Source organism: Scomber japonicus, chromosome 8 (assembly GCF_027409825.1).
Source record: "Scomber japonicus isolate fScoJap1 chromosome 8, fScoJap1.pri, whole genome shotgun sequence".
Lineage (NCBI taxonomy): Eukaryota > Metazoa > Chordata > Actinopteri > Scombriformes > Scombridae > Scomber > Scomber japonicus.
Window position 1 is genome coordinate 34,584,371 of NC_070585.1, and position 21,645 is coordinate 34,606,015.

The 21,645-nt window shown below is 51.7% G+C and overlaps 2 protein-coding genes across 2 annotated transcripts; both read left to right on the forward strand.

Moving 5' to 3' along the window:
• Positions 1-7: 7 nt before the first annotated feature.
• On the forward strand, positions 8-9,240 carry si:ch211-132p1.2 (proteinase-activated receptor 4). The gene is made up of 6 exons (XM_053323725.1): positions 8-93; positions 1,160-1,291; positions 6,293-6,342; positions 6,475-7,530; positions 8,122-8,255; positions 9,133-9,240. Exons 1-6 carry the CDS (start codon positions 8-10, stop codon positions 9,238-9,240), a joined length of 1,566 nt encoding a protein of 521 aa, XP_053179700.1.
• LOC128362872 (cytochrome c oxidase assembly protein COX18, mitochondrial) lies at positions 9,204-20,817 on the forward strand. The gene is given in 9 exon segments (XM_053323726.1): positions 9,204-9,289; positions 11,457-11,803; positions 12,434-12,534; positions 14,168-14,283; positions 14,286-14,321; positions 15,236-15,339; positions 17,519-17,593; positions 17,595-17,627; positions 20,641-20,817. Coding segments are annotated over 8 exon segments (975 nt in total). The 5' UTR covers positions 9,204-9,289; positions 11,457-11,470.
• The last annotated feature ends 828 nt before the right edge of the window (positions 20,818-21,645 follow it).

Here is a 21,645-nt window from a genome sequence, read left to right on the forward strand (position 1 = left end):
GGACTGGATGTGGTCTGTGAAGGTTGAGTACTTCCTGTTTGTGAAGGTTGAGTACTTCCTGTTTGTGAAGGTTGAGTACTTCCTGTCCTCTCAGTAAACGTGATCAGAGTGTTTCTCTGTGAAGACTTTCTGCTCCTCTTATCCAAACATGGAGCTTCATGTCACACAGCTGCTCTCCAGCTTCTCTGTTCCAGGAATGATCTGGCTCTGACTTCTCAGTGTCCTCTGCAGCCCCCCCCCCCCCGCAGCAGCCCCCCCCTGCAGCCCCCCCTTCAGCTTCACTGTTCCAGGAATGATCTGGCTCCTACCTCTCAGTGTCCCGTTCACGTTATAATAATAATAAAGCTTCTGGTTTCTCTCCTGGCTGTGACGGACATCCTCTGCAGCCCCCCTCTGCAGCGCCCCCTGCAGCCCCCCCTGCAGCCCCCCCCCGCAGCGCCCCTGCAGCCCCCCCCTGCAGCGCCCCCTGCAGCCCCCCCTACAGCGCCCCCCCCCCCCTGCAGCCCCCCCTGCATGTTTAACCTTGACCTGTCCTTAAACAGCAGCACAGCTTCAGACGTCAGATGATCATAATTCTTCATTCGTCCACGAAAATAAAGATAGAAGATGTTTTACTAGTCATCATTCAGACATGTGGTTAGGGCTGGGGGGTTAGGGCTGGGGGGTTAGGGTTAGGGCTGGGGGGTTAGGGCTGGGGGGTTAGGGTTAGGGCTGGGGGGTTAGGGTTAGATGGGTTAGGGTAGGGCTGGGGGGTTAGGGCTGGGGGGTTAGGGTTAGGGCTGGGGGGTTAGGGTTAGGGCTGGGGGGTTAGGGTTAGATGGGTTAGGGTTAGGGCTGGGGGGTTAGGGTTAGGGCTGGGGGGTTAGGGCTGGGGGGTTAGGGCTGGGGGGTTAGGGTTAGGGCTGGGGGGTTAGGGTTAGGGCTGGGGGGTTAGATGTAGTACTCAGGTCTCAGTAGTATTAAATATTAAAATATAAGAAGGTTAATATCTGTTCTGGCATCGACGCCTTTATGTGACAGACAGGAAATTACAGTGTGGGCGGGGGGGGTGCCGGGGTGGGGGGGGGGGGGGGGTGTCTGCTGCTCCACTCAACCACCCCCCCCCCCCCCCGGCGCCCCCCCTGAGATGAAACTTCTTCTATAAACTAAACTGTTGCAGCTTCAGCCTCCGTGGAAGTAACAAACCTTATAAGGAGTTGTTTTTTATTCCAGAGGAGATCAAGAACCCGAAGCTTCGCCGGAACCGGTTCACCGGGTCAGACCTGATACGCATGAGGAGTGGCACCCCCACGTAGGCGGGAGTAGGGTTAGGGCTCGGGGCTGGGGGGTTAGGGCTCGGGGCTGGGGGATTAGGGTCTCGGGGCTGGGGGGTTAGGGTTAGGCTGAGAGATATAAACCTAAGTAAGATTGGGTGCACTGGCCTGGGGGCATGCGGTCCGTTGCTTACCCCCCCCCCCCCCCCCCCTGGAAAATAAAAGAGGTTTTGGGTTTTGGGGATTTTCTGTTGATTTAATGTTAAAAGATGAAAAAAGGTTTTCCATTGAAATAAATAATAAGAAATAATAAAGAACCCAAAAAAACAACCAATAATCATCAAGCTGTGATTTCTACCATCGACCAGACGCCGCTGCAGCTCAGGATGAAAAACGTTACCTAACCCTAACCCTAACCCCCCCCCCCCCCCCCCCCCCCCCCTAACCCTAACCCATTAATCCAGAACACAGTTTATGTGTTTTATGTGTTTTATGGACCCAGGTAAGAAAGACAGATGTAGGGTTAGGGCCTCGGGGCTGGGGGGTTAGGGCTGGGGGGTTAGGGTTATGTTGTATGTAGTGGGTGGAGGGTTAGGGTCTCGGGGCTGGGGGGTTAGGGTTTGGGGCTGGGGGGTTAGGGCTGGGGGGTTAGGGTTAGGGTTATGTAGTGATTAATAGTGGAGAGGCGTGGAGAGAAGTTAATCTGGAGATTGTGATAACAGCATCGGGAAGTCTTCACCAGCCTCTTCAAACAAGGACTGGAGCTGCTCGAATGAGGTTTTAGCCACATCCATGGTTCCCACTGAGAGGATTACCACTTTGATGTGGGGGGGGGGGCATCAGTGGTTAGGGTTAGGGTTAGGGTTAGGGTTTGGGGCTGGGGGGTTAGGGTTAGGGCCTCGGGGCCGGCGGCTGTTTTGCTGTGATCTGATGATGATGTTTCATTGATGAGTGCAGTATTTGGCTGTTAGCTGGGTAACCCCAGAGCTGACATGGGTTAGGGTTAGCTGGGTAACCCCAGAGCTGACATGGGTTAGGGTTAGCTGGGTAACCCCAGAGCTGACATGGGTTAGAGTTAGCTGGGTAACCCCAGAGCTGACATGGGTTAGAGTTAGCTGGGTAACCCCAGAGCTGACATGGGTTAGAGTTAGCTGGGTAACCCCAGAGCTGACATGGGTTAGAGTTAGCTGGGTAACCCCAGAGCTGACATGGGTTAGAGTTAGCTGGGTAACCCCAGAGCTGACATGGGTTAGGGTTAGCTGGGTAACCCCAGAGCTGACATGGGTTAGGGTTAGGGTTAGCTGGGTAACCCCAGAGCTGACATGGGTTAGGGTTAGGGTTAGCTGGGTAACCCCAGAGCTGATATGTCTCATATCTGAGCAACACGGCCGATGATGATGCACTCACTGAATATGTCTCCATGCTGAGTAATTGGGAGTCATTACAATCTGTCACACACACACACACACACACACATGTTTACTTTAGTCACTTTTTGGGACCACAAAGCCAAGAATCAGCTTTCTCACCACAGGGGACCAAGTTTCCCCAATTTACTGGTCTTTAGTCTTTAGTCTTTAGTCTTTAGTCTTTAGTCTTTTGACATAAGGTTGAACACTGACTCAGGCAAGGTGTCAGTTCTGGTCCTGTTGGATCTCAGTGCTGCGTTTGACACTGTGGATCACAGGCCTCGGTGGAACAGTCCTAGACTGGTTCAGGTCCTACATGGAGGACTCAGCGGAACAGTCCTAGACTGGTTCAGGTCCTACTGGAGGACTCAGCGGAACAGTCCTAGACTGGTTCAGGTCCTACTGGAGGACTCAGTGGAACAGTCCTAGACTGGTTCAGGTCCTACTGGAGGACTCAGTGGAACAGTCCTAGACTGGTTCAGGTCCTACTTGGAGGACTCAGAGGAACAGTCCTAGACTGGTTCAGGTCCTACTTGGAGGACTCAGAGGAACAGTCCTAGACTGGTTCAGGTCCTACTTGGAGGACTCAGAGGAACAGTCCTAGACTGGTTCAGGTCCTACTGGAGGACTCAGTGGAACAGTCCTAGACTGGTTCAGGTCCTACTTGGAGGACTCAGAGGAACAGTCCTAGACTGGTTCAGGTCCTACTTGGAGGACTCAGAGGAACAGTCCTAGACTGGTTCAGGTCCTACTTGGAGGACTCAGAGGAACAGTCCTAGACTGGTTCAGGTCCTACTTGGAGGACTCAGAGGAACAGTCCTAGACTGGTTCAGGTCCTACATGCAGGACTCAGAGGAACAGTCCTAGACTGGTTCAGGTCCTACTTGCAGGACTCAGAGGAACAGTCCTAGACTGGTTCAGGTCCTACTTGGAAGAGCGGAGTTATTTTGTGACCGTTGGAAGTTATGAATCTGATCGAGTGGCTATGACATGTGGAGTTCCTCAGGGGTCAGTTCTTGGACCCCTTCTGTTCAGTCTATATATGCTGCCCTTGGGTCAGGGGTCAGTTCTTGGACCCCTTCTGTTCAGTCTATATATGCTGCCCTTGGGTCAGGGGTCAGTTCTTGGACCCCTTCTGTTTAGTCTATATATGCTGCCCTTGGGTCAAATTCTGTAGAACTGTAATGTAGACTATCACAGTTATGCAGATGACACACAGATATACCTGGCACTGTCCCCAGATGACTACAGTCCAATACAGTCATTGTGTCACTGTTTAGAGCAAGTCACTGATTGGATGATCCAAAATTTCCTTTAATTAAATCAGAAACTGAGGTCATTGTTTTTGGCAATAAAGAGAAGAGGATTGCTGTCAGTAAACATCTGGAGTCACTCTCTCTAAAAACTAGGGACCAAGTCCGAAACCTTGGCATGCTGATAGACTCAGATCTGACTTTCAGCAGTCACATCAAATCAGTCACCAAAACAGCTTCTATCAGCTTAAGAACATATCCAGAGTGAAGGGTTTTATGTCTCAAACAGACCAGGAGAAGTTGATTCATGCTTTCATCTCAAGTAGACTCGACTACTGTAACGGTCTTCTGACTGGACTCCCACAAAAAAGCATTGAACAGCTGCAGCTCATTCAGAACGCTGCAGCTCCAGTTTGAACCAGAACAAAGAGATCAGAGCACATTACTCCAGTTCTAAAGTCTTTACACTGGCTCCCAGTCAGCTATAGAATAGATTTTAAAGTTCTGCTACTGGTCTACAAATCACTGAATGGTTTAGGTCCAGAATACATGAATGACATGTTAGTAGAATATAAACCCAGTAGAGCTCTGAGATCTACTGACTCAGGTCAGATAGTTGAGCCCAGAGCTCTGAGATCTACTGACTCAGGTCAGATAGTCGAGCCCAGAGCTCTGAGATCTACTGACTCAGGTCAGATAGTTGAGCCCAGAGCTCTGAGATCTACTGACTCAGGTCAGATAGTTGAGCCCAGAGCTCTGAGATCTACTGACTCAGGTCAGATAGTTGAGCCCAGAGCTCTGAGATCTACTGACTCAGGTCAGATAGTTGAGCCCAGAGTTCAAACTAAACATGATGAAGCAGCTTTTACACAACTGGAACAAACTACCAGCTGAACTGAAATCAGCCCCAACTGTGAACATTTTTAAATCCAGGTTAAAAACATTTCTCTTCTCCTGAGCTTATGATTGAGCTCTTTTAAAGCACTTTACATTTTAATCTTTCATTTGCACTCTTTGTCCTTTTAATGATTTTAAAGCTAATTTATTATTTTATGCTGCAATCATTTTATTTATGTCTTTCAATTTTTCTATACTTTGTTTTTATTATGGGGGGGGGGTGGGGTGGGGGTTAATTGTATGTTTTAAGTTTCTCAAATTACATGTTTTTCTGTTTTATGTAAAGCACATTGAATTGCCATTGTGTATGAAATGCGCTATATAAATAAAACTGCCTTGCCTAGTCTGAAATGTGCCTCACAGAGTAGGAGTAGTCAGGCCCCACCCCCCCCACACACACACCCTAAACCCCCCGCCCCCCCTCCTAACCCCCCGCCCCGCCCCCCAAACACACACACACATCTGGACTCCATTCACAGGCAAGTCCACACCGGCAGCTCAGAGATCAGACGTCAGGAAAAGAACCAGAAACACAAACTGCTGCAGTAGTACTGTAGTACTAGTAGTAGTACTGTAGTACTAGTAGTAGTACTGTAGTACTAGTAGTAGTAGTACTAGTACAAGCAGTATTACTGTAGTACTAGTAGTAGTACTGTAGTACTAGTAGTAGTACTGTAGTAGTAGTAGTAGTACTGTAGTATAGTAGTAGTAGTACTGTAGTATAGTAGTACTAGTAGTAGTAGTAGTAGTATAGTAGTAGTAGTACTGTAGTACTAGTAGTAGTACTGTAGTACTAGTAGTAGTACTGTAGTACTAGCAGTAGTACTGTAGTACTAGTAGTAGTACTGTAGTATAGTAGTACTAGTAGTAGTAGTAGTAGTATAGTAGTAGTAGTACTGTAGTACTAGCAGTAGTACTGTAGTATAGTAGTACTAGTAGTAGTAGTAGTACTGTAGTACTAGCAGTAGTACTGTAGTATAGTAGTACTAGCAGTAGTAGTACTGTAGTATAGTAGTACTAGTAGTAGTAGTAGTAGTATAGTAGTACTAGTAGTAGTAGTGTAGTACTAGCAGTAGTAGTACTGTAGTACTACCAGTAGTAGTGTAGTACTAGTAGTAGTACTGTAGTACTAGCAGTAGTAGTACTGTAGTACTAGCAGTAGTAGTACTACAGTATTAGTAGTATTAGTACTGCAGGGGTAGTGGTTTTTAGGGATAGTGGTTTTTAGGTTGGTGGTTTTCCTGTGGAGGACGTTTGAGGACGGTTGAGGACGGTTGAGGAAGAGGAAGACGAGCTGCAGACGTTGATAAACTGAGTTGGAAGGAAAACAGAAAACGAACTGCTGGAAAAACTGGAAGAAGAAAAAAGAAAAAAGAAGAAGAACAGAAACTGTGTCCGATGATAAAAGAAATAATATTAAGAAGAAGATGAGGTCATTCGTTGGGACTCTGGTTTTTGTCTCTCTGCTGTCGTCTGTCAGCTGTTCTCCGTCTCCTCGTCCTGCAGAAGAATGTTCCTCCATGTCCGTCCGTAAGTCTTTAACCCCCCTAACCCCCCTAACCCCCCCCCCCCCCCCCGTTATTATAGAGGACATGTTATTATAGAGGACATGTTATTATAGAGGACATGTGGACATGTCTCTGTGTCTCTGTGTCTCTGCAGGTCTTCGGGCGTTCAGGTTGAGGACTTCCTGTAACTTCACGACTCTGAAGGAGCAGCAGCTGCAGCAGATCCAGGCTCCGTCCACCACGTTCTACCTGCCGGTTCTGTACCTGGTGGCGTTCTGCGTGGGTCTCCCGTCCAACGCCGTGTCTCTGTGGGTTCTGCTGTTCAGGACGAAGCGTCTTCCGTCCACGACGTTGTTCATCAACCTCACCGCCGTCGACTGCCTGCTGCTGCTGGCGCTGCCGTTCCGCATCGTGTACCACTTCCGGGGGAACCGCTGGGAGCTGGGCGAGCCGTTCTGCCGCGTCGTCACGGCGATGTTCTACGGCAACATGTACGGCTCGGTGTGGTGCCTGGCGCTGGTGGCTCTGGACCGCTACCTGGCGCTGGTCCACCCGTTCAGAGCCCGGACGCTCCGCGGCAGGAAGACGTCTCTGTACATGTCGGCGTCGGTCTGGTTGGTGGTCCTGGCGGCCGCGCTGCCGCTGCTGGCGTCGCGGCAGACCTACTTCCTGGACGAGCTGCAGATCACCACGTGCCACGACGCGCTGCCGCAGGACGAGCAGGAGAACTACTTCCTGCCGTACTTCGTCACCTTGTTCTCCGTCTGCTTCCTGCTGCCCTTCGGCGGGATCCTGTTCTGCCACGGCTCCGTGCTGCGCACCCTGGCGGCCGGGGGGAGGCGCTACCGTCACTCCGTCCAAGCGACGGTCCTGGTGCTGGTGGTGTTCGTCGTCTGTCTGTTGCCTAGCAACATCCTCCTCCTCCTCACGTACGCCGACAGCTCGCTGGACGGAGACGGCGAGGACCTCTACGTGCCGTATATGGTTAGCTTAGCGGTTAGCGCCTTCAACAGCTGCATCGACCCGTTCATCTTCTACTACATTTCCACCGAGTTCAGGATCAAAGCAGCAGCCGCTCTGTGTTGCCACGGCGACGCAGGAGATCTGTGTTGCCACGGCGACGCCGAGGACAAACCATCCTCTCAGGGACACAATTCATCATCATCAGGACTCAGGTCAAAGGTCACCCTGCTGTCCATCACCAGCCAGCGTAAGGAGGGGGGGCAATGTGAGGGGGGGCAATGTGAGGGGGGGCAATGTGAGGGGGGGCAATGTGAAGGGGGGGCAATGTGAGGGAGGGGCAATGTGAGGGGGGGCAATGTGAGGGAGGGGCAATGTGAGGGGGGGCAATGTGAGGGGGGGCAATGTGAGGGGGGGCAATGTGAGCTGTCACTCAAACATGTTATCAATAAACTGATCATGTGACTGCAAAAAAATGATGTGTGTATATGTGTGTGTGTATATGTGTGTGTGTGTGTGTGTGTGTGTTTGTGTGTGTGTATGTGTGTGTGTGTGTGTGTGTGTGTGTGTGTGTGTGTGTGTGTGTGTGTGTGTGTGTATGTGTGTGTGTGTGTGTGTGTGTGTGTGTGTGTGTGTGTGTGTGTGTATGTGTGTGTGTGTGTGTGTGTGTGTGTGTGTGTGTGTGTATTAAACATATGAAGGCTGAACTGATGATTGACTTTTATAAAAAGCTAAGTTTAATAAAAGTTTAATTATAATAAAATCTGCAGCAGTTTTCTGTTTGAACAGTTTTCTGTCTCACATGACGTCAGCTGTTCCTAAAATCATCCCAACCCTGGAGAACCCTGGAGAACCCTGGAGAACCCTGGAGAACCCGAACCCGAACCCGAACCCAGCTCAGAGAGATCTCACACTGCTCCTGTTAGGACACGATACAAGAACTCCAGGATTCAAGGATTCAAGGAGCTTCCTTGGGTTAGGGTTAGGGGTTGGGTTAGGGTTGGGGGGGTTAGGGTTAGGGTTAGGGGTTGGGTTAGGGTTAGGGGTTGGGTTAGGGTTGGGGGGGTTTAGGGTTGGGGGGGTTAGGGTTAGGGTTTCGGGGGGGTTAGGGTTGGGGGGGGGTTAGGGTTAGGGGTTGGGGTTGGGGGGGGTTAGGGTTGGGGGGTTAGGGTTGGGGGGGGGTTAGGGTTAGGGGTTGGGGTTGGGGGGGGTTAGGGTTGGGGGGGTTAGGGTTAGGGTTGGGGGGGTTAGGGTTGGGGGGTTAGGGTTTGGTTGTTCTGAGACATGTAGAGATCATTGTGTTAACATTGTTATCATAGTTATTGTGTAACCATGACAACCCAGACATCCATTAAACACGTTAAAGTGACAACAATCAGTGTTGGGCAAGTTACTTGAAGTTTGTAATTAATTACTGATTACATATTATTTATTATTTATTGTAAAAGTAATTAATCAGTAACACAAGAAACTCATGACTTCACTTCCTCCTGTGGCAGCTGGTCGGGTTCGGCTGCCAGAATCCATTATTAGTTATTTAAACAGGAATTTAAAAGAATGAAGCAGAAACACAGCAGACTGAAATAAGACAAAAGAGAATAAAGAAGGAAAATGTGTTGAAAGATATAAATGAAGAGTCTAAAACTCCCTGAGAGTCTGCTGACTTTACACATTTTATTCAGACATCATGAAAAACACTGAAAACATCTTCATGATGTTCAAAGACTCACACTAACCCTCCTGAACAGGCTGCTGTTGTAGTTTGTCACTTCCGGCTGCACTGACCCTACAAAATAAATCTAAATATTTGTCTTTAATAACGTTCTGTATTTATTTTATTGTGAAGGGTTAGGATTATTTCCGTTTCGTGACGTCACATTACCGTGACGCCGCGGCGGTAAACAGTGTGACGTCACATTACCGGGACGCTGCCGGTTATGGAGGGACGAAGGTGAAGTGATCAGCTCGAGCCCCGAGAACAGGTGACCCCGGCTGCTGACGTCACTTAGGTAAGTTAATGGCCGCGCGTGCGGCTATTATACTGATCAGCGCGTGCAGGTGTTATACTGAGCAGCGCGTGCGACTGTTATACTGAGCAGCGCGTGCCACTGTTATACTGAGCAGCGCGTGCAGGTGTTATAATATATTTAAACCGTAACCCTCTGATCCGGGTTCCCGGATGGCAGATCTGGGTCACAATTAGCTGCACGTGCTGTTATAATAACATAAACATAAACATATTAAACCACATATAGAATAAGTGCTTTAATATACTCTACTAGCAGATTCCATCCCATAATAGTAACCAGCTGTTTTAGGTGAAGTAACCAGCTGTTTTTAGGTGTAGTAACCAGCTGTTTTAGGTGAGGTAACCAGCTGTTTTAGGTGTAGTAACCAGCTGTTTTAGGTGAGGTAACCAGCTGTTTTAGGTGAAGTAACCAGCTGTTTTAGGTGTAGCAACCAGCTGTTTTAGGTGAAGTAACCAGCTGTTTTAGGTGAAGTAACCAGCTGTTTTAGGTGTAGCAACCAGCTGTTTTAGGTGAAGTAACCAGCTGTTTTAGGTGAGGTAACCAGCTGTTTTAGGTGTAGCAACCAGCTGTTTTAGGTGAAGTAACCAGCTGTTTTAGGTGTAGTAACCAGCTGTTTTAGGTGTAGCAACCAGCTGTTTTAGGTGAGGTAACCAGCTGTTTTAGGTGTAGCAACCAGCTGTTTTAGGTGTAGTAACCAGCTGTTTTAGGTGAGGTAACCAGCTGTTTTAGGTGTAGTAACCAGCTGTTTTAGGTGAAGTAACCAGCTGTTTTAGGTGTAGTAACCAGCTGTTTTAGGTGAGGTAACCAGCTGTTTTAGGTGTAGTAACCAGCTGTTTTAGGTGAAGTAAGCAGCTGTTTTAGGTCAGGTAACCAGCTGTTTTAGGTGTAGTAACCAGCTGTTTTAGGTGAAGTAACCAGCTGTTTTAGGTGAAGTAACCAGCTGTTTTAGGTCAGGTAACCAGCTGTTTTAGGTGAGGTAACCAGCTGTTTTAGGTGTAGTAACCAGCTGTTTTAGGTGAAGTAAGCAGCTGTTTTAGGTCAGGTAACCAGCTGTTTTAGGTGAGGTAACCAGCTGTTTTAGGTCAGGTAACCAGCTGTTTTAGGTCAGGTAACCAGCTGTTTTAAGTGAAGTAACCAGCTGTTTTAGGTGAAGTAACCAGCTGTTTTAAGTGAAGTAACCAGCTGTTTTAGGTGTAGTAACCAGCTGTTTTAAGTGAAGTAACCAGCTGTTTTAGGTGTAGTAACCAGCTGTTTTAGGTGAAGTAACCAGCTGTTTTAGGTGAGGTAACCAGCTGTTTTAGGTGTAGTAACCAGCTGTTTTAGGTGAGGTAACCAGCTGTTTTAGGTGAAGTAACCAGCTGTTTTAGGTGTAGTAACCAGCTGTTTTAAGTCAGGTAACCAGCTGTTTTAAGTCAGGTAACCAGCTGTTTTAGGTGAGGTAACCAGCTGTTTTAGGTGAGGTAACCAGCTGTTTTAGGTGAGGTAACCAGCTGTTTTAGGTGAAGTAACCAGCTGTTTTTGGTGAGGTAACCAGCTGTTTTAGGTGAAGTAACCAGCTGTTTTAGGTGAGGTAACCAGCTGTTTTAGGTGAGGTAACCAGCTGTTTTAGGTGAAGTAACCAGCTGTTTTAGGTGAGGTAACCAGCTGTTTTAGGTGAAGTAACCAGCTGTTTTAGGTGAGGTAACCAGCTGTTTTAGGTGAGGTAACCAGCTGTTTTAGGTCAGGTAACCAGCTGTTTTAGGTGAAGTAACCAGCTGTTTTAGGTCAGGTAACCAGCTGTTTTAGGTGAAGTAACCAGCTGTTTTAGGTGAGGTAACCAGCTGTTTTAGGTGAGGTAACCAGCTGTTTTAGGTGAGGTAACCAGCTGTTTTAGGTCAGGTAACCAGCTGTTTTAGGTGTAGTAACCAGCTGTTTTAGGTGAGGTAACCAGCTGTTTTAGGTTAGGTAACCAGCTGTTTTAGGTGAGGTAACCAGCTGTTTTAGGTGAAGTAACCAGCTGTTTTAGGTGAGGTAACCAGCTGTTTTAGGTGTAGTAACCAGCTGTTTTAGGTGAGGTAACCAGCTGTTTTAGGTGAGGTAACCAGCTGTTTTAGGTGTAGTAACCAGGTGTTACAGTTTACTTGTGAATTGCTCTTCTTCGTGTCAGGAGGGGGGGGCACCATGCTCAGAGTCGGGGGGTATCGTGTCCTGCAGCTGTCAGGACGACGTGTCTGCTCTGCTGCGTTGGTCAGGAGGATCGTTCCTCACAGCTGTGGCCTCAGGTCACCTGTGCGCTCGGTGTCAGGTGGTGGAGATGCTGCGACACCTGTTGGTACCGGTTGGTACGGCAGCGCGGTAGACTCTGCGCCGGTGCACCTGGCCGAAGACTTCCTGGTTAACCTGCAGCAAGTGAGCGGTCTGCCGTGGTGGCTGAGCATCGTGGCCGGCACGCTGTCTGTCAGGACGCTCGTCACTCTGCCGCTCGCCGCCTACCAGATGGTCATCATCTCCAAGGTGAGTCTGCGTCTGCAGCTACAGACGTGACGGCTCACATGAGGAATAACATTACATGTAAAATACAAATGAAATAAATTAAAAGACATAAAACATGAGAAAAATAATAATAAAATAAAAACAATAAAATAAAGTCAACGTCTTTTTATTTGCTTTTAAATCTTTAAATGGTCTGGCCCCGCTCTACGCTGCTGGGGGTGGAGCCTCAGGTCAGCTGATCCGCCTCAGGTCAGCTGATCCGCCTCGGGTCAGCTGCTCCGCCTCGCGTCAGCTGATCCGCCTCGGGTCAGCTGCTCCGCCTCGGGTCAGCTGATCCGCCTCGGGTCAGCTGATCCGCCTCGGGTCAGCTGCTCCGCCTCGGGTCAGCTGATCCGCCTCGGGTCAGCTGATCCGCCTCGGGTCAGCTGCTCCGCCTCGGGTCAGCTGATCCGCCTCGGGTCAGCTGCTCCGCCTCGGGTCAGCTGATCCGCCTCAGGTCTGATTATATGTAATTTTATTCCTCATGTCATCTTTTATTTATTCTTCTGTACAGTACTTTGGTCCATAGTAACCTCTATGGTAACCATAGTAACCTCCAGGTAACCATAGTAACCTCCAGGTAACCATAGTAACCTCTATGGTAACGTGCAGGTGGAGTCGCTGCAGTCGGAGATCTCGGAGCTGGCGAAGAGGCTCCGATACGAAGTGTCAGTCCGAGCTCGAGAGAAAAACTGGACCGAGAAGCAGAGCCGGTAACCTGACCCTTAATGACCCTTAATGACCCTTAATGACCCCTGACCCTTACTGACCCCTGACCCTTACTGACCCTTACTGACCCTTAATGACCCCTTACTGATCCCTGACCCTTAATGACCCTTACTGACCCTTAATGACCCTTAATGACCCTTACTGACCCTCACTGACCCTCATGGACCCTAAATGACCCTTAATGACCCCTTACTGACCCCTGACCCTTAATGACCCTTAATGACCCTTACTGACCCCTGACCCTTAATGACCCTTACTGACCCTTAACGACCCCTTACTGACCCCTTACTGACCCTTAATGACCCCTTAATGACCCCTTACTGACCCTTAATGACCCCTTATTGACCCCTTAATGACCCTTACTGACCCTTAATGACCCTTACTGACCCTTAATGACCCCTTACTGACCCCTTACTGACCCTTAATGACCCTTACTGACCCCTGACCCTTAATGACCCTTACTGACCCTTAATGACCCTTACTGACCCTTAATGACCCTTACTGACCCCTGACCCTTAATGACCCTTACTGACCCTTAACGACCCCTTACTGACCCCTTACTGACCCTTAATGACCCCTTAATGACCCCTTACTGACCCTTAATGACCCCTTATTGACCCCTTAATGACCCTTACTGACCCTTAATGATCCTTACTGACCCTTACTGACCCTTACTGACCCCTTACTGACCCTTAATGACCCTTAATGACCCTTAATGATCCTTACTGACCCTTACTGACCCCTTACTGACCCCTTACTGACCCTTACTGACCCCTTACTGACCCTTAATGATCCTTACTGACCCTTAATGATCCTTACTGACCCTTACTGACCCTTACTGACCCCTTACTGACCCTTACTGACCCCTTACTGACCCTTAATGATCCTTACTGACCCTTAATGACCCTTACTGACCCCTTACTGACCCTTACTGACCCTTACTGACCCTTAATGACCCTTACTGACCCTTACTGACCCTTAATGACCCTTACTGACCCTTAATGACCCTTACTGACCCTTATTGACCCTTACTGACCCTTAATGACCCTTAATGACCCTTACTGACCCTTACTGACCCTTACTGACCCTTATTGACCCTTACTGACCCTTACTGACCCCTTAATGACCCTTACTGGCCCTTACTGACCCTTAATGACCCTTAATGACCCTTATTGACCCTTACTGACCCTTAATGACCCTTATTGACCCTTAATGACCCCTTACTGACCCTTACTGACCCTTAATGACCCCTTAATGACCCTTACTGACCCCTTACTGACCCTTACTGACCCTTACTGACCCCTGACCCCTTAATGACCTTTAATGACCTTTAATGAACCCTTAATGAACCCTTAATGTCCCTTAATGACCCTTACTGACCCTTACTGACCCCTTACTGACCCCTTACTGACCCTTAATGACCCCTTACTGACCCTTACTGACCCCTTACTGACCCTTAATGATCCTTACTGACCCTTAATGACCCCTGACCCCCTTAATGACCCCTTAATGACCTTAATGACCTTTAATGAACCCTTAATGAACCCTTAATGTCCCTTAATGACCCTTACTGACCCTTACTGACCCCTGACCCTTGACCTTTGACCCTGTCTCCAGGTTCCAGTTCCAGAAGAACCTGCGCCGCATCGTGTCCCAGCTCTACGTCCGGGACAACTGCCACCCGGTCAAAGCCAGTCTGCTGGTCTGGGTCCAGCTGCCCCTCTGGATCAGCATCTCCTGGCCCTCCGGAACCTGAGTCTGGATCAGTCTGGTGAGTCTGGATCATTCTAGACCAGTCTGATCATTCTGGATCAGTCTGGTGAGTCTGGACCATTCTAGACAGTCTGGACCAGTCTGGATCATTCTAGACCAGTCTGGACCAGTCTGAACCAGTCTGGATCATTCTAGACCAGTCTGGATCATTCTAGACCAGTCTGGACCAGTCTGGACCAGTCTGGATCATTCTAGACCAGTCTGGACAGTCTGGATCATCTAGACCAGTCTGAACCAGTCTGGATCATTCTAGACCAGTCTGGACCAGTCTGGACCAGTCTGGATCAGTCTGGACCAGTCTGGATCAGTCTGGATCAGTCTGGGCCAGTCTGGATCATTCTAGACCATTCTGAACCAGTCTGAACCATTCTGGACCAGTCTGGACCAGTCTGGATCATTCTAGACCAGTCTGAACCAGTCTGAACCATTCTGGACCAGTCTGGACCAGTCTGGATCATTCTAGACCAGTCTGAACCAGTCTGAACCATTCTGGACCAGTCTGGACCAGTCTGGGACCAGTCTGGATCAGTCTGGATCAGTCTGGACCAGTCTGAACCAGTCTGAACCAGTCTGGATCATTCTAGATCAGTCTGGATCAGTCTGGATCAGTCTGAACCAGTCTGGATCATTCTAGATCAGTCTGGATCAGTCTGGACCAGTCTGGATCAGTCTGGACCAGTCTGGATCATTCTAGATCAGTCTGGATCAGTCTGGACCAGTCTGGATCAGTCTGGACCAGTCTGGACCAGTCTAGTGAGTCTGGACCAGTCTGGATCAGTCTGGACCAGTCTGGACCAGTCTGGACCGGTCTAGACCAGTCTAGTGAGTCTGGACCAGTCTGGATCCAGTCTAGACCGGTCTAGTCTGGACCGGTCTAGACTGGATCCAGAATCTAACAGAAACCGGTTGCAGGTCTTGCTTCGGGAGGCGTTTTGTGGTTTTCGGACCTCAGTGAACCGGATTCTACCTGGACCCTCCCGGTCCTGCTGGGCCTCACCAACCTGCTCATAGTCCAGGTAGGTGTGTGTGTGTGTGTGTGTGTGTGTGTGTGTGTGTGTGTGTGTGGTGTGTGTGTGTGTGTGTGTGTCTCAGGTGTGTGTGTGTGTGTGTGTCCTCAGGTGTGTGTGTGTGTGTGTGTCCTCAGGTGTGTGTGTCCTCAGGTGTGTGTGTGTGTGTCCCTCAGGTGTGTGTGTCCTCAGGTGTGTGTGTGTGTGTGTGTGTGTGTCCTCAGGTGTGTGTGTCCTCAGGTGTGTTGTGTGTGTGTGTGTGTGTGTCCTCCAGGTGTGTGTGTCCTCAGGTGTGTGTGTGTGTGTGTGTGTGTCCTCAGGTGTGTGTGTGTGTGTGTCCTCAGGTGTGTGTGTCCTCAGGTGTGTGTGTGTCCCTCAGGTGTGTGTGTGTGTCTCAGGTGTGTGTGTGTCCCTCAGGTAGGTGTGTGTGTCCTCAGGTGTGTGTGTGTCCTCAGGTGTGTGTGTCCTCAGGTGTGTGTGTGTGTCCTCAGGTGTGTGTGTGTGTGTCCTCAGGTGTGTGTGTGTCCTCAGGTGTGTGTGTCCTCAGGTGTGTGTGTGTGTCCTCAGGTGTGTGTGTCCTCAGGTGTGTGTGTGTCCTCAGGTGTGTGTGTGTCCTCAGGTGTGTGTGTGTGTGTGTGTGTCCTCAGGTGTGTGTGTGTGTGTGTGTGTCCTCAGGTGTGTGTGTGTGTGTCTCAGGTGTGTGTGTGTCCCTCAGGTGTGTGTGTGTGTCCTCAGGTGTGTGTGTGTCCCTCAGGTAGGTGTGTGTGTCCTCAGGTGTGTGTGTGTCCTCAGGTGTGTGTGTCCTCAGGTGTGTGTGTGTCCCTCAGGTAGGTGTGTGTGTCCTCAGGTGTGTGTGTGTCCTCAGGTGTGTGTGTCCTCAGGTGTGTGTGTGTGTCCTCAGGTGTGTGTGTGTGTGTCCTCAGGTGTGTGTGTGTCCTCAGGTGTGTGTGTCTCAGGTGTGTGTGTGTGTCCTCAGGTGTGTGTGTGTGTCCTCAGGTGTGTGTGTGTCCTCAGGTGTGTGTGTCCTCAGGTGTGTGTGTGTCCTCAGGTGTGTGTGTGTGTGTGTGTGTCCTCAGGTGTGTGGGTGTGTGTCCTCAGGTGTGTGTGTGTCCCTCAGGTGTGTGTGTGTGTGTCCTCAGGTGTGTGTGTCCTCAGGTGTGTTTGTCCTCAGGTGTGTGTGTGTCCTCGGGTGTGTGTCCCTCAGGTGTGTGTGTCCTCAGGTGTGTGTGTGTCCTCAGGTGTGTGTGTCCTCAGGTGTGTGTGTGTGTCCTCAGTGTGTGTCCTCAGGTGTGTGTGTGTGTGTCCTCAGGTGTGTGTGTGTGTGTGTGTGTGTGTGTGTGTGTATGTCCTCAGGTGTGTGTGTGTGTGTGTGTGTATGTCCTCAGGTGTGTGTGTGTCCTCAGGTGTGTGTGTCCTCAGTGTGTGTGTGTGTGTGTCCTCAGGTGTGTGTGTCCTCAGGTGTGTGTGTGTGTGTGTCCTCAGGTGTGTGTGTCCTCAGGTGTGTCCTCTTCTTCTTCTTCAGGTGTGTGTGTGTGTCCTCAGGTGTGTGTGTGTCCTCAGGTGTGTCCTCAGGTGTGTGTGTGTGTGTCCTCAGGTGTGTCCTCAGGTGTGTGTCCTCAGGTGTGTGTGTGTGTGCCCTCAGGTGTGTCCTCAGGTGTGTGTGTCCTCAGGTGTGTGTGTCCTCAGGTGTGTCCCCAGGTGTGTGTGTCCCTCAGGTGTGTGTGTCCGCAGGTGTGTGTGTGTCCTCAGGTGTGTGTCCTCAGGTGTGTGTGTGTGTGTGTGTGTGTGTGTGTGTGTGTGTGTGTGTGTCCTCAGGTGTGTGTGTCCCCAGGTGTGTGTGTCCTCAGGTGTGTGTCCTCAGGTGTGTGTCCTCAGGTGTGTGTGTGTCCTCAGGTGTGTCCTCAGGTGTGTGTGTGTCCTCAGGTGTGTGTGTGTCCTCAGGTGTGTGTGTGTCCTCAGGTGTGTGTGTCCTCAGGTGTGTCCTCAGGTGTGTGTGTGTCCTCAGGTGTGTGTGTGTCCTCAGGTGTGTGTGTCCTCAGGTGTGTCCTCAGGTGTGTGTGTGTCCTCAGGTGTGTGTGTCCTCAGGTGTGTGTCCTCAGGTGTGTGTGTGTCCTCAGGTGTGTGTGTGTCCCCAGGTGTGTGTGTCCTCAGGTGTGTGTCCTCAGGTGTGTCTCTTCTTCTTCTTCAGGTGTTTTCTCTGCAGCGGTCGAATCCGTCTCGTCTTCAGAAGTTAATGACGAACGTGATCAGAGGATTCTCAGTGGCTGATGATTCCCATCGCTGCCTCCGTCCCCTCGGTGAGTCCACACCTCCTCCAGGAGGAGGAGACGAGTGGGGAGGAGCAGGGTGAGGAGGAGGAGCAGAGTGAGGAGGAGCAGGGTGAGGAGCAGAGTGAGGAGGAGCAGGGTGAGGAGCAGAGTGAGGAGGAGCAGGGTGAGGAGCAGAGAGTGGAGGAGGGACGAGAGTGAGGAGGTGCAGGGTGAGGAGGAGTAGAGAGTAGGGAGGAGGGTGAGGAGGAGGGTGAGGAGGTGCAGGGTGAGGAGGAGTAGAGTAGGGAGGAGGGTGAGAGGAGGTGGGAGGAGGGAGGAGGGTGAAGAGGTGCGAGTGAGGAGGAGCAGGGTGAGGAGGAGGAGCAGAGTGAGGAGGTGTAGGTGAGGAGGAGCAGGGTGAGGAGGAGGAGCAGAGTGAGGAGGTGTAGAGTGAGGAGGAGGAGCAGGTGAGGAGGAGCAGAGTGAGGAGGTGCAGAGTGAGGAGGGTGCAGAGTGAGGAGGAGACGAGTGAGGAGGAGCAGAGTGAGGAGGAGCAGGGTGAGGAGCAGAGTGAAGAGGTGCAGGGGGAGGAGGAGGACAGAGTGAGGAGGAGCAGGGTGAGAGGAGATGAGTGCCATGAGAGCAGAGTGAGGAAGAGCAGGGTGAGGAGGTGCAGAGTGGGAGGTTAAGGGTGAGGAGGAGGGTGAGGAGCAGAGTGAAGAGGAGCAGGGTGAGGAGGAGGGTGAGGAGGAGCAGAGTGGGGAGGAGGAGGGTGAGGAGGTGCAGGGTGAGGAGGAGGGTGAGGAGCAGAGTGAGGAGGGTGAGGAGGTGTAGAATGAGGAGGTGCAGGTGAGGAGGAGGGTGAGGAGCAGGGTGAGGAGGTGTAGAGTGAGGAGGTGTAGATTGAGGAGGTGCAGAGTGAGGAGGTGAGGAGTGTAGAGTGAGGAGGGTGAGGAGGTGCAGAGTGAGGAGGGTGAGGAGGTGTAGAGTGAGGAGGGTGAGGAGGTGTAGAGTGAGGAGGGTGAGGAGGTGCAGAGTGAGGAGGGTGAGGAGGTGCAGAGTGAGGAGAGTGAGGAGGGTGAGGAGGTGCAGAGTGAGGGAGGGTGAGGAGGTGCAGAGTGAGGAGGGTGAGGAGGTGTAGAGTGAGGAGGGTGAGGAGGTGCAGAGTGAGGAGGTGTGAGGAGGTGCAGAGTGAGGAGAGTGAGGAGGGTGAGGAGGTGCAGAGTGCAGGAGGGTGAGGAGGTGCAGAGTGAGGGTGAGGAGGAGGAGGGTGAGGAGGAGCAGAGTGAGGAGGAGCAGGGTGAGGAGCAGAGTGAGGAGGAGGAGCAGAGTGAGGAGGAGCAGGGTGAGGGTGAGGAGGAGGAGCAGAGTGAGGAGGAGCAGGTTGAGGAGCAGAGTGAGGAGGAGGAGCAGGGTGAGGAGGAGGAGCAGGGTGAGGAGCAGAGTGAGGAGGAGGAGCAGAGTGAGGAGGAGGAGCAGGGTGAGGAGGAGCAGGGTGAGGAGGGAGGGTGAGGAGGAGGAGCAGGGTGAGGAGGAGCAGGGTGAGGAGCAGAGTGAGGGAGGAGGAGCAGAGTGAGGAGGAGCAGGGTGAGGGTGAGGAGGAGGAGCAGAGTGAGGAGGAGCAGGGTGAGGAGCAGAGTGAGGAGGAGGAGCAGGGTGAGGAGGAGCAGAGTGAGGAGGAGGAGCAGGGTGAGGAGGAGCAGGGTGAGGAGGAGGAGGAGCAGGGTGAGGAGGAGGAGCAGAGTGAGGAGGAGGAGCAGGGTGAGGAGGAGCAGAGTGAGGAGGAGGAGCAGGTGAGGAGGAGAGTGAGGGGGAGGAGCAGGGTGAGGAGAGGAGCAGAGTGAGGAGGAGCAGGGTGAGGAGGAGGAGCAAAGTGAGGAGGAGGAGCAGGGTGAGGAGGTGCAGGGTGAGGAGGAGGAGGTGCAGGGTGTGGAGCAGGGTGAGGAGGTGCAGGGTGAGGAGGAGGAGGGTGAGGAGGAGGAGGGTGAGGGGCAGGGTGAGGAGGAGGAGGGTGAGGAGCAGGGTGAGGAGGTGCAGGGTGAGGAGCAGGGTGAGGAGCAGAGTGGGGAGGAGGTGCAGGGTGAGGAGGAGGGTGAGGAGGTGCAGGGTGAGGAGGTGCACGGTGAGGAGCAGAGTGGGGAGGAGGAGGAGGGTGAGGAGCAGGGTGAGGAGGTGCAGGGTGAGGAGGTGCAGGGTGAGGAGGTGCAGGGTGAGGAGCAGGGTGAGGAGCAGAGTGGGGAGGAGGAGGAGGGTGAGGAGCAGGGTGAGGAGCAGGGTGAGGAGGTGCAGGGTGAGGAGCAGGGTGAGAGCAGAGTGGGGAGGAGGTGCAGGGTGAGGAGGAGCAGTTTTCTGTCTCAACTTAGCTTAAACTTGAAGTTTTAACATAAACACTGACTAACCCCCTCTCTCTCTCTCCCCCTCCCCCCCTCTCTCTCTCCCCCCCTCCCCCCTCCCCCTCTCTCTCTCTCCCCCCCTCCCCCCCTCCCCCTCTCTCTCTCTCCCCCCCCTCTCTCTCTCCCCCCCCTCTCTCTCTCTCCCCCCCCCTCTCTCTGTCTCCCCCCTCCCTCCCCTCTCTCTCCTCTCTCTCTCCCCCCCCTCTCTCTCTCTCCCCCTCCCCCCCCTCTCTTCTCTCCCCCCCTCCCCCCTCCCCCTCTCTCTCTCTCCCCCCCCTCTCTCTGTCTCCCCCCTCCCTCCCCTCACTCTCCTCTCTCTCTCCCCCCCTCTCTCTCTCTCCCCTCCCCCCCCTCTCTCTCTCCCCCCTCCCCCCTCCCCCTCTCTCTCTCTCCCCCCCCTCTCTCTCTCTCCCCCCCCTCTCTCTGTCTCCCCCCTCCCTCCCCTCTCTCTCCTTCTCTCTCACCTCCCCTCTCTCTCCTCTCCCCTCTCCCCCCCCTCTCCTCCACCCCCCCCCCTCTCTCTGCCCCTCCCCTCTCTCCTCCATCCCCCCCTCCCTCCCCTCTCTCTCCTCTCTCTCCCCTCTCCCCCCCTCTCCTCCCCCCCTCTCCTCCCCCTCTCTCTCCCCTCCCCCCCCCCCCTCTCCTCCCCCCCCCCCCTCCCCCCCCAGTCCATGGCCCTGTACTGGTTCTCCTCCAGCCTCGTTGGACTCGTTCATAATTTATTTCTTCGATCTTCGTTGTTCACAAAATCTGAACTGAGAAACCAGCGAAGTGAGACTCCGTATAAGACCTGCTGGCGGCTTCCTGTCCCGACACTCCAAATAATACACACAATACACACCTAGTACTACACACCTAGTACTACACACCACTACACACTAATACACACATTACACAACTAACCCTGCCGGCCGGCTTCCTGTCCCGATACCGCAAATAATACACACATAGTACTACACACAACTACACACTACTACACACTACTACACACTACTACACACTACTACACACTACTACACACAATACACACCTAGTACACACATAGTACTACACACACACACACACACACACACACACACACACACACACACACACACACACAGTCTGAATAATAAACAGGAAATATTTATTATTTTCCCTCCAAGAGAAACTGGTCTGTACTGGTGTGTACTGGTGTGTACTGGTCTGTAGTGGTGTGTACTGGTGTGTACTGGTGTGTACTGGTGTGTACTGGTGTGTACTGGTCTGTACTGGTGGACTGGTGTGTACTGGTCTGTACTGGTCTGTACTGTGTGTACTGGTGTGTACTGGTGTGTACTGGTGTACTGTCTGTACTGGGTCTGTACTGGTGTGTACTGGTGTGTACTGGTCTGTACTGGTCTGTACTGGTGTGTACTGGTGTGTAATGGTGTGTACTGGTCTGTACTGGTCTGTACTGGTGTGTACTGGTCTGTACTGGTCTGTACTGGTCTGTACTGGTGTGTACTGGTGTGTACTGGTCTGTACTGGTGTGTACTGGTCTGTACTGGTGTGTACTGGTGTGTACTGGGTCTGTAGTGGTGGTACTGGTCTGTACTGGTCTGTACTGGTGTGTACTGGTCTGTACGGTGTGTACTGGTCTGTACTGGTGTGTACTGGTCTGTACTGTCTGTACTGGTGTGTACTGGTCTGTA

Coding starts and splice junctions, on each gene's coding strand:
- si:ch211-132p1.2 (XM_053323725.1), top strand. CDS start 8: ATGTGGTCTGTGAAGGTTGAGTACTTCCTGTTTGTGAAGGTTGAGTAC. Junction 6,343..6,474: donor ATGTTCCTCCATGTCCGTCC/GTAAGTCTTTAA, acceptor GTGTCTCTGCAG/GTCTTCGGGCGTTCAGGTTG. Junction 8,256..9,132: donor GATTCAAGGAGCTTCCTTGG/GTTAGGGTTAGG, acceptor GTGAAGGGTTAG/GATTATTTCCGTTTCGTGAC.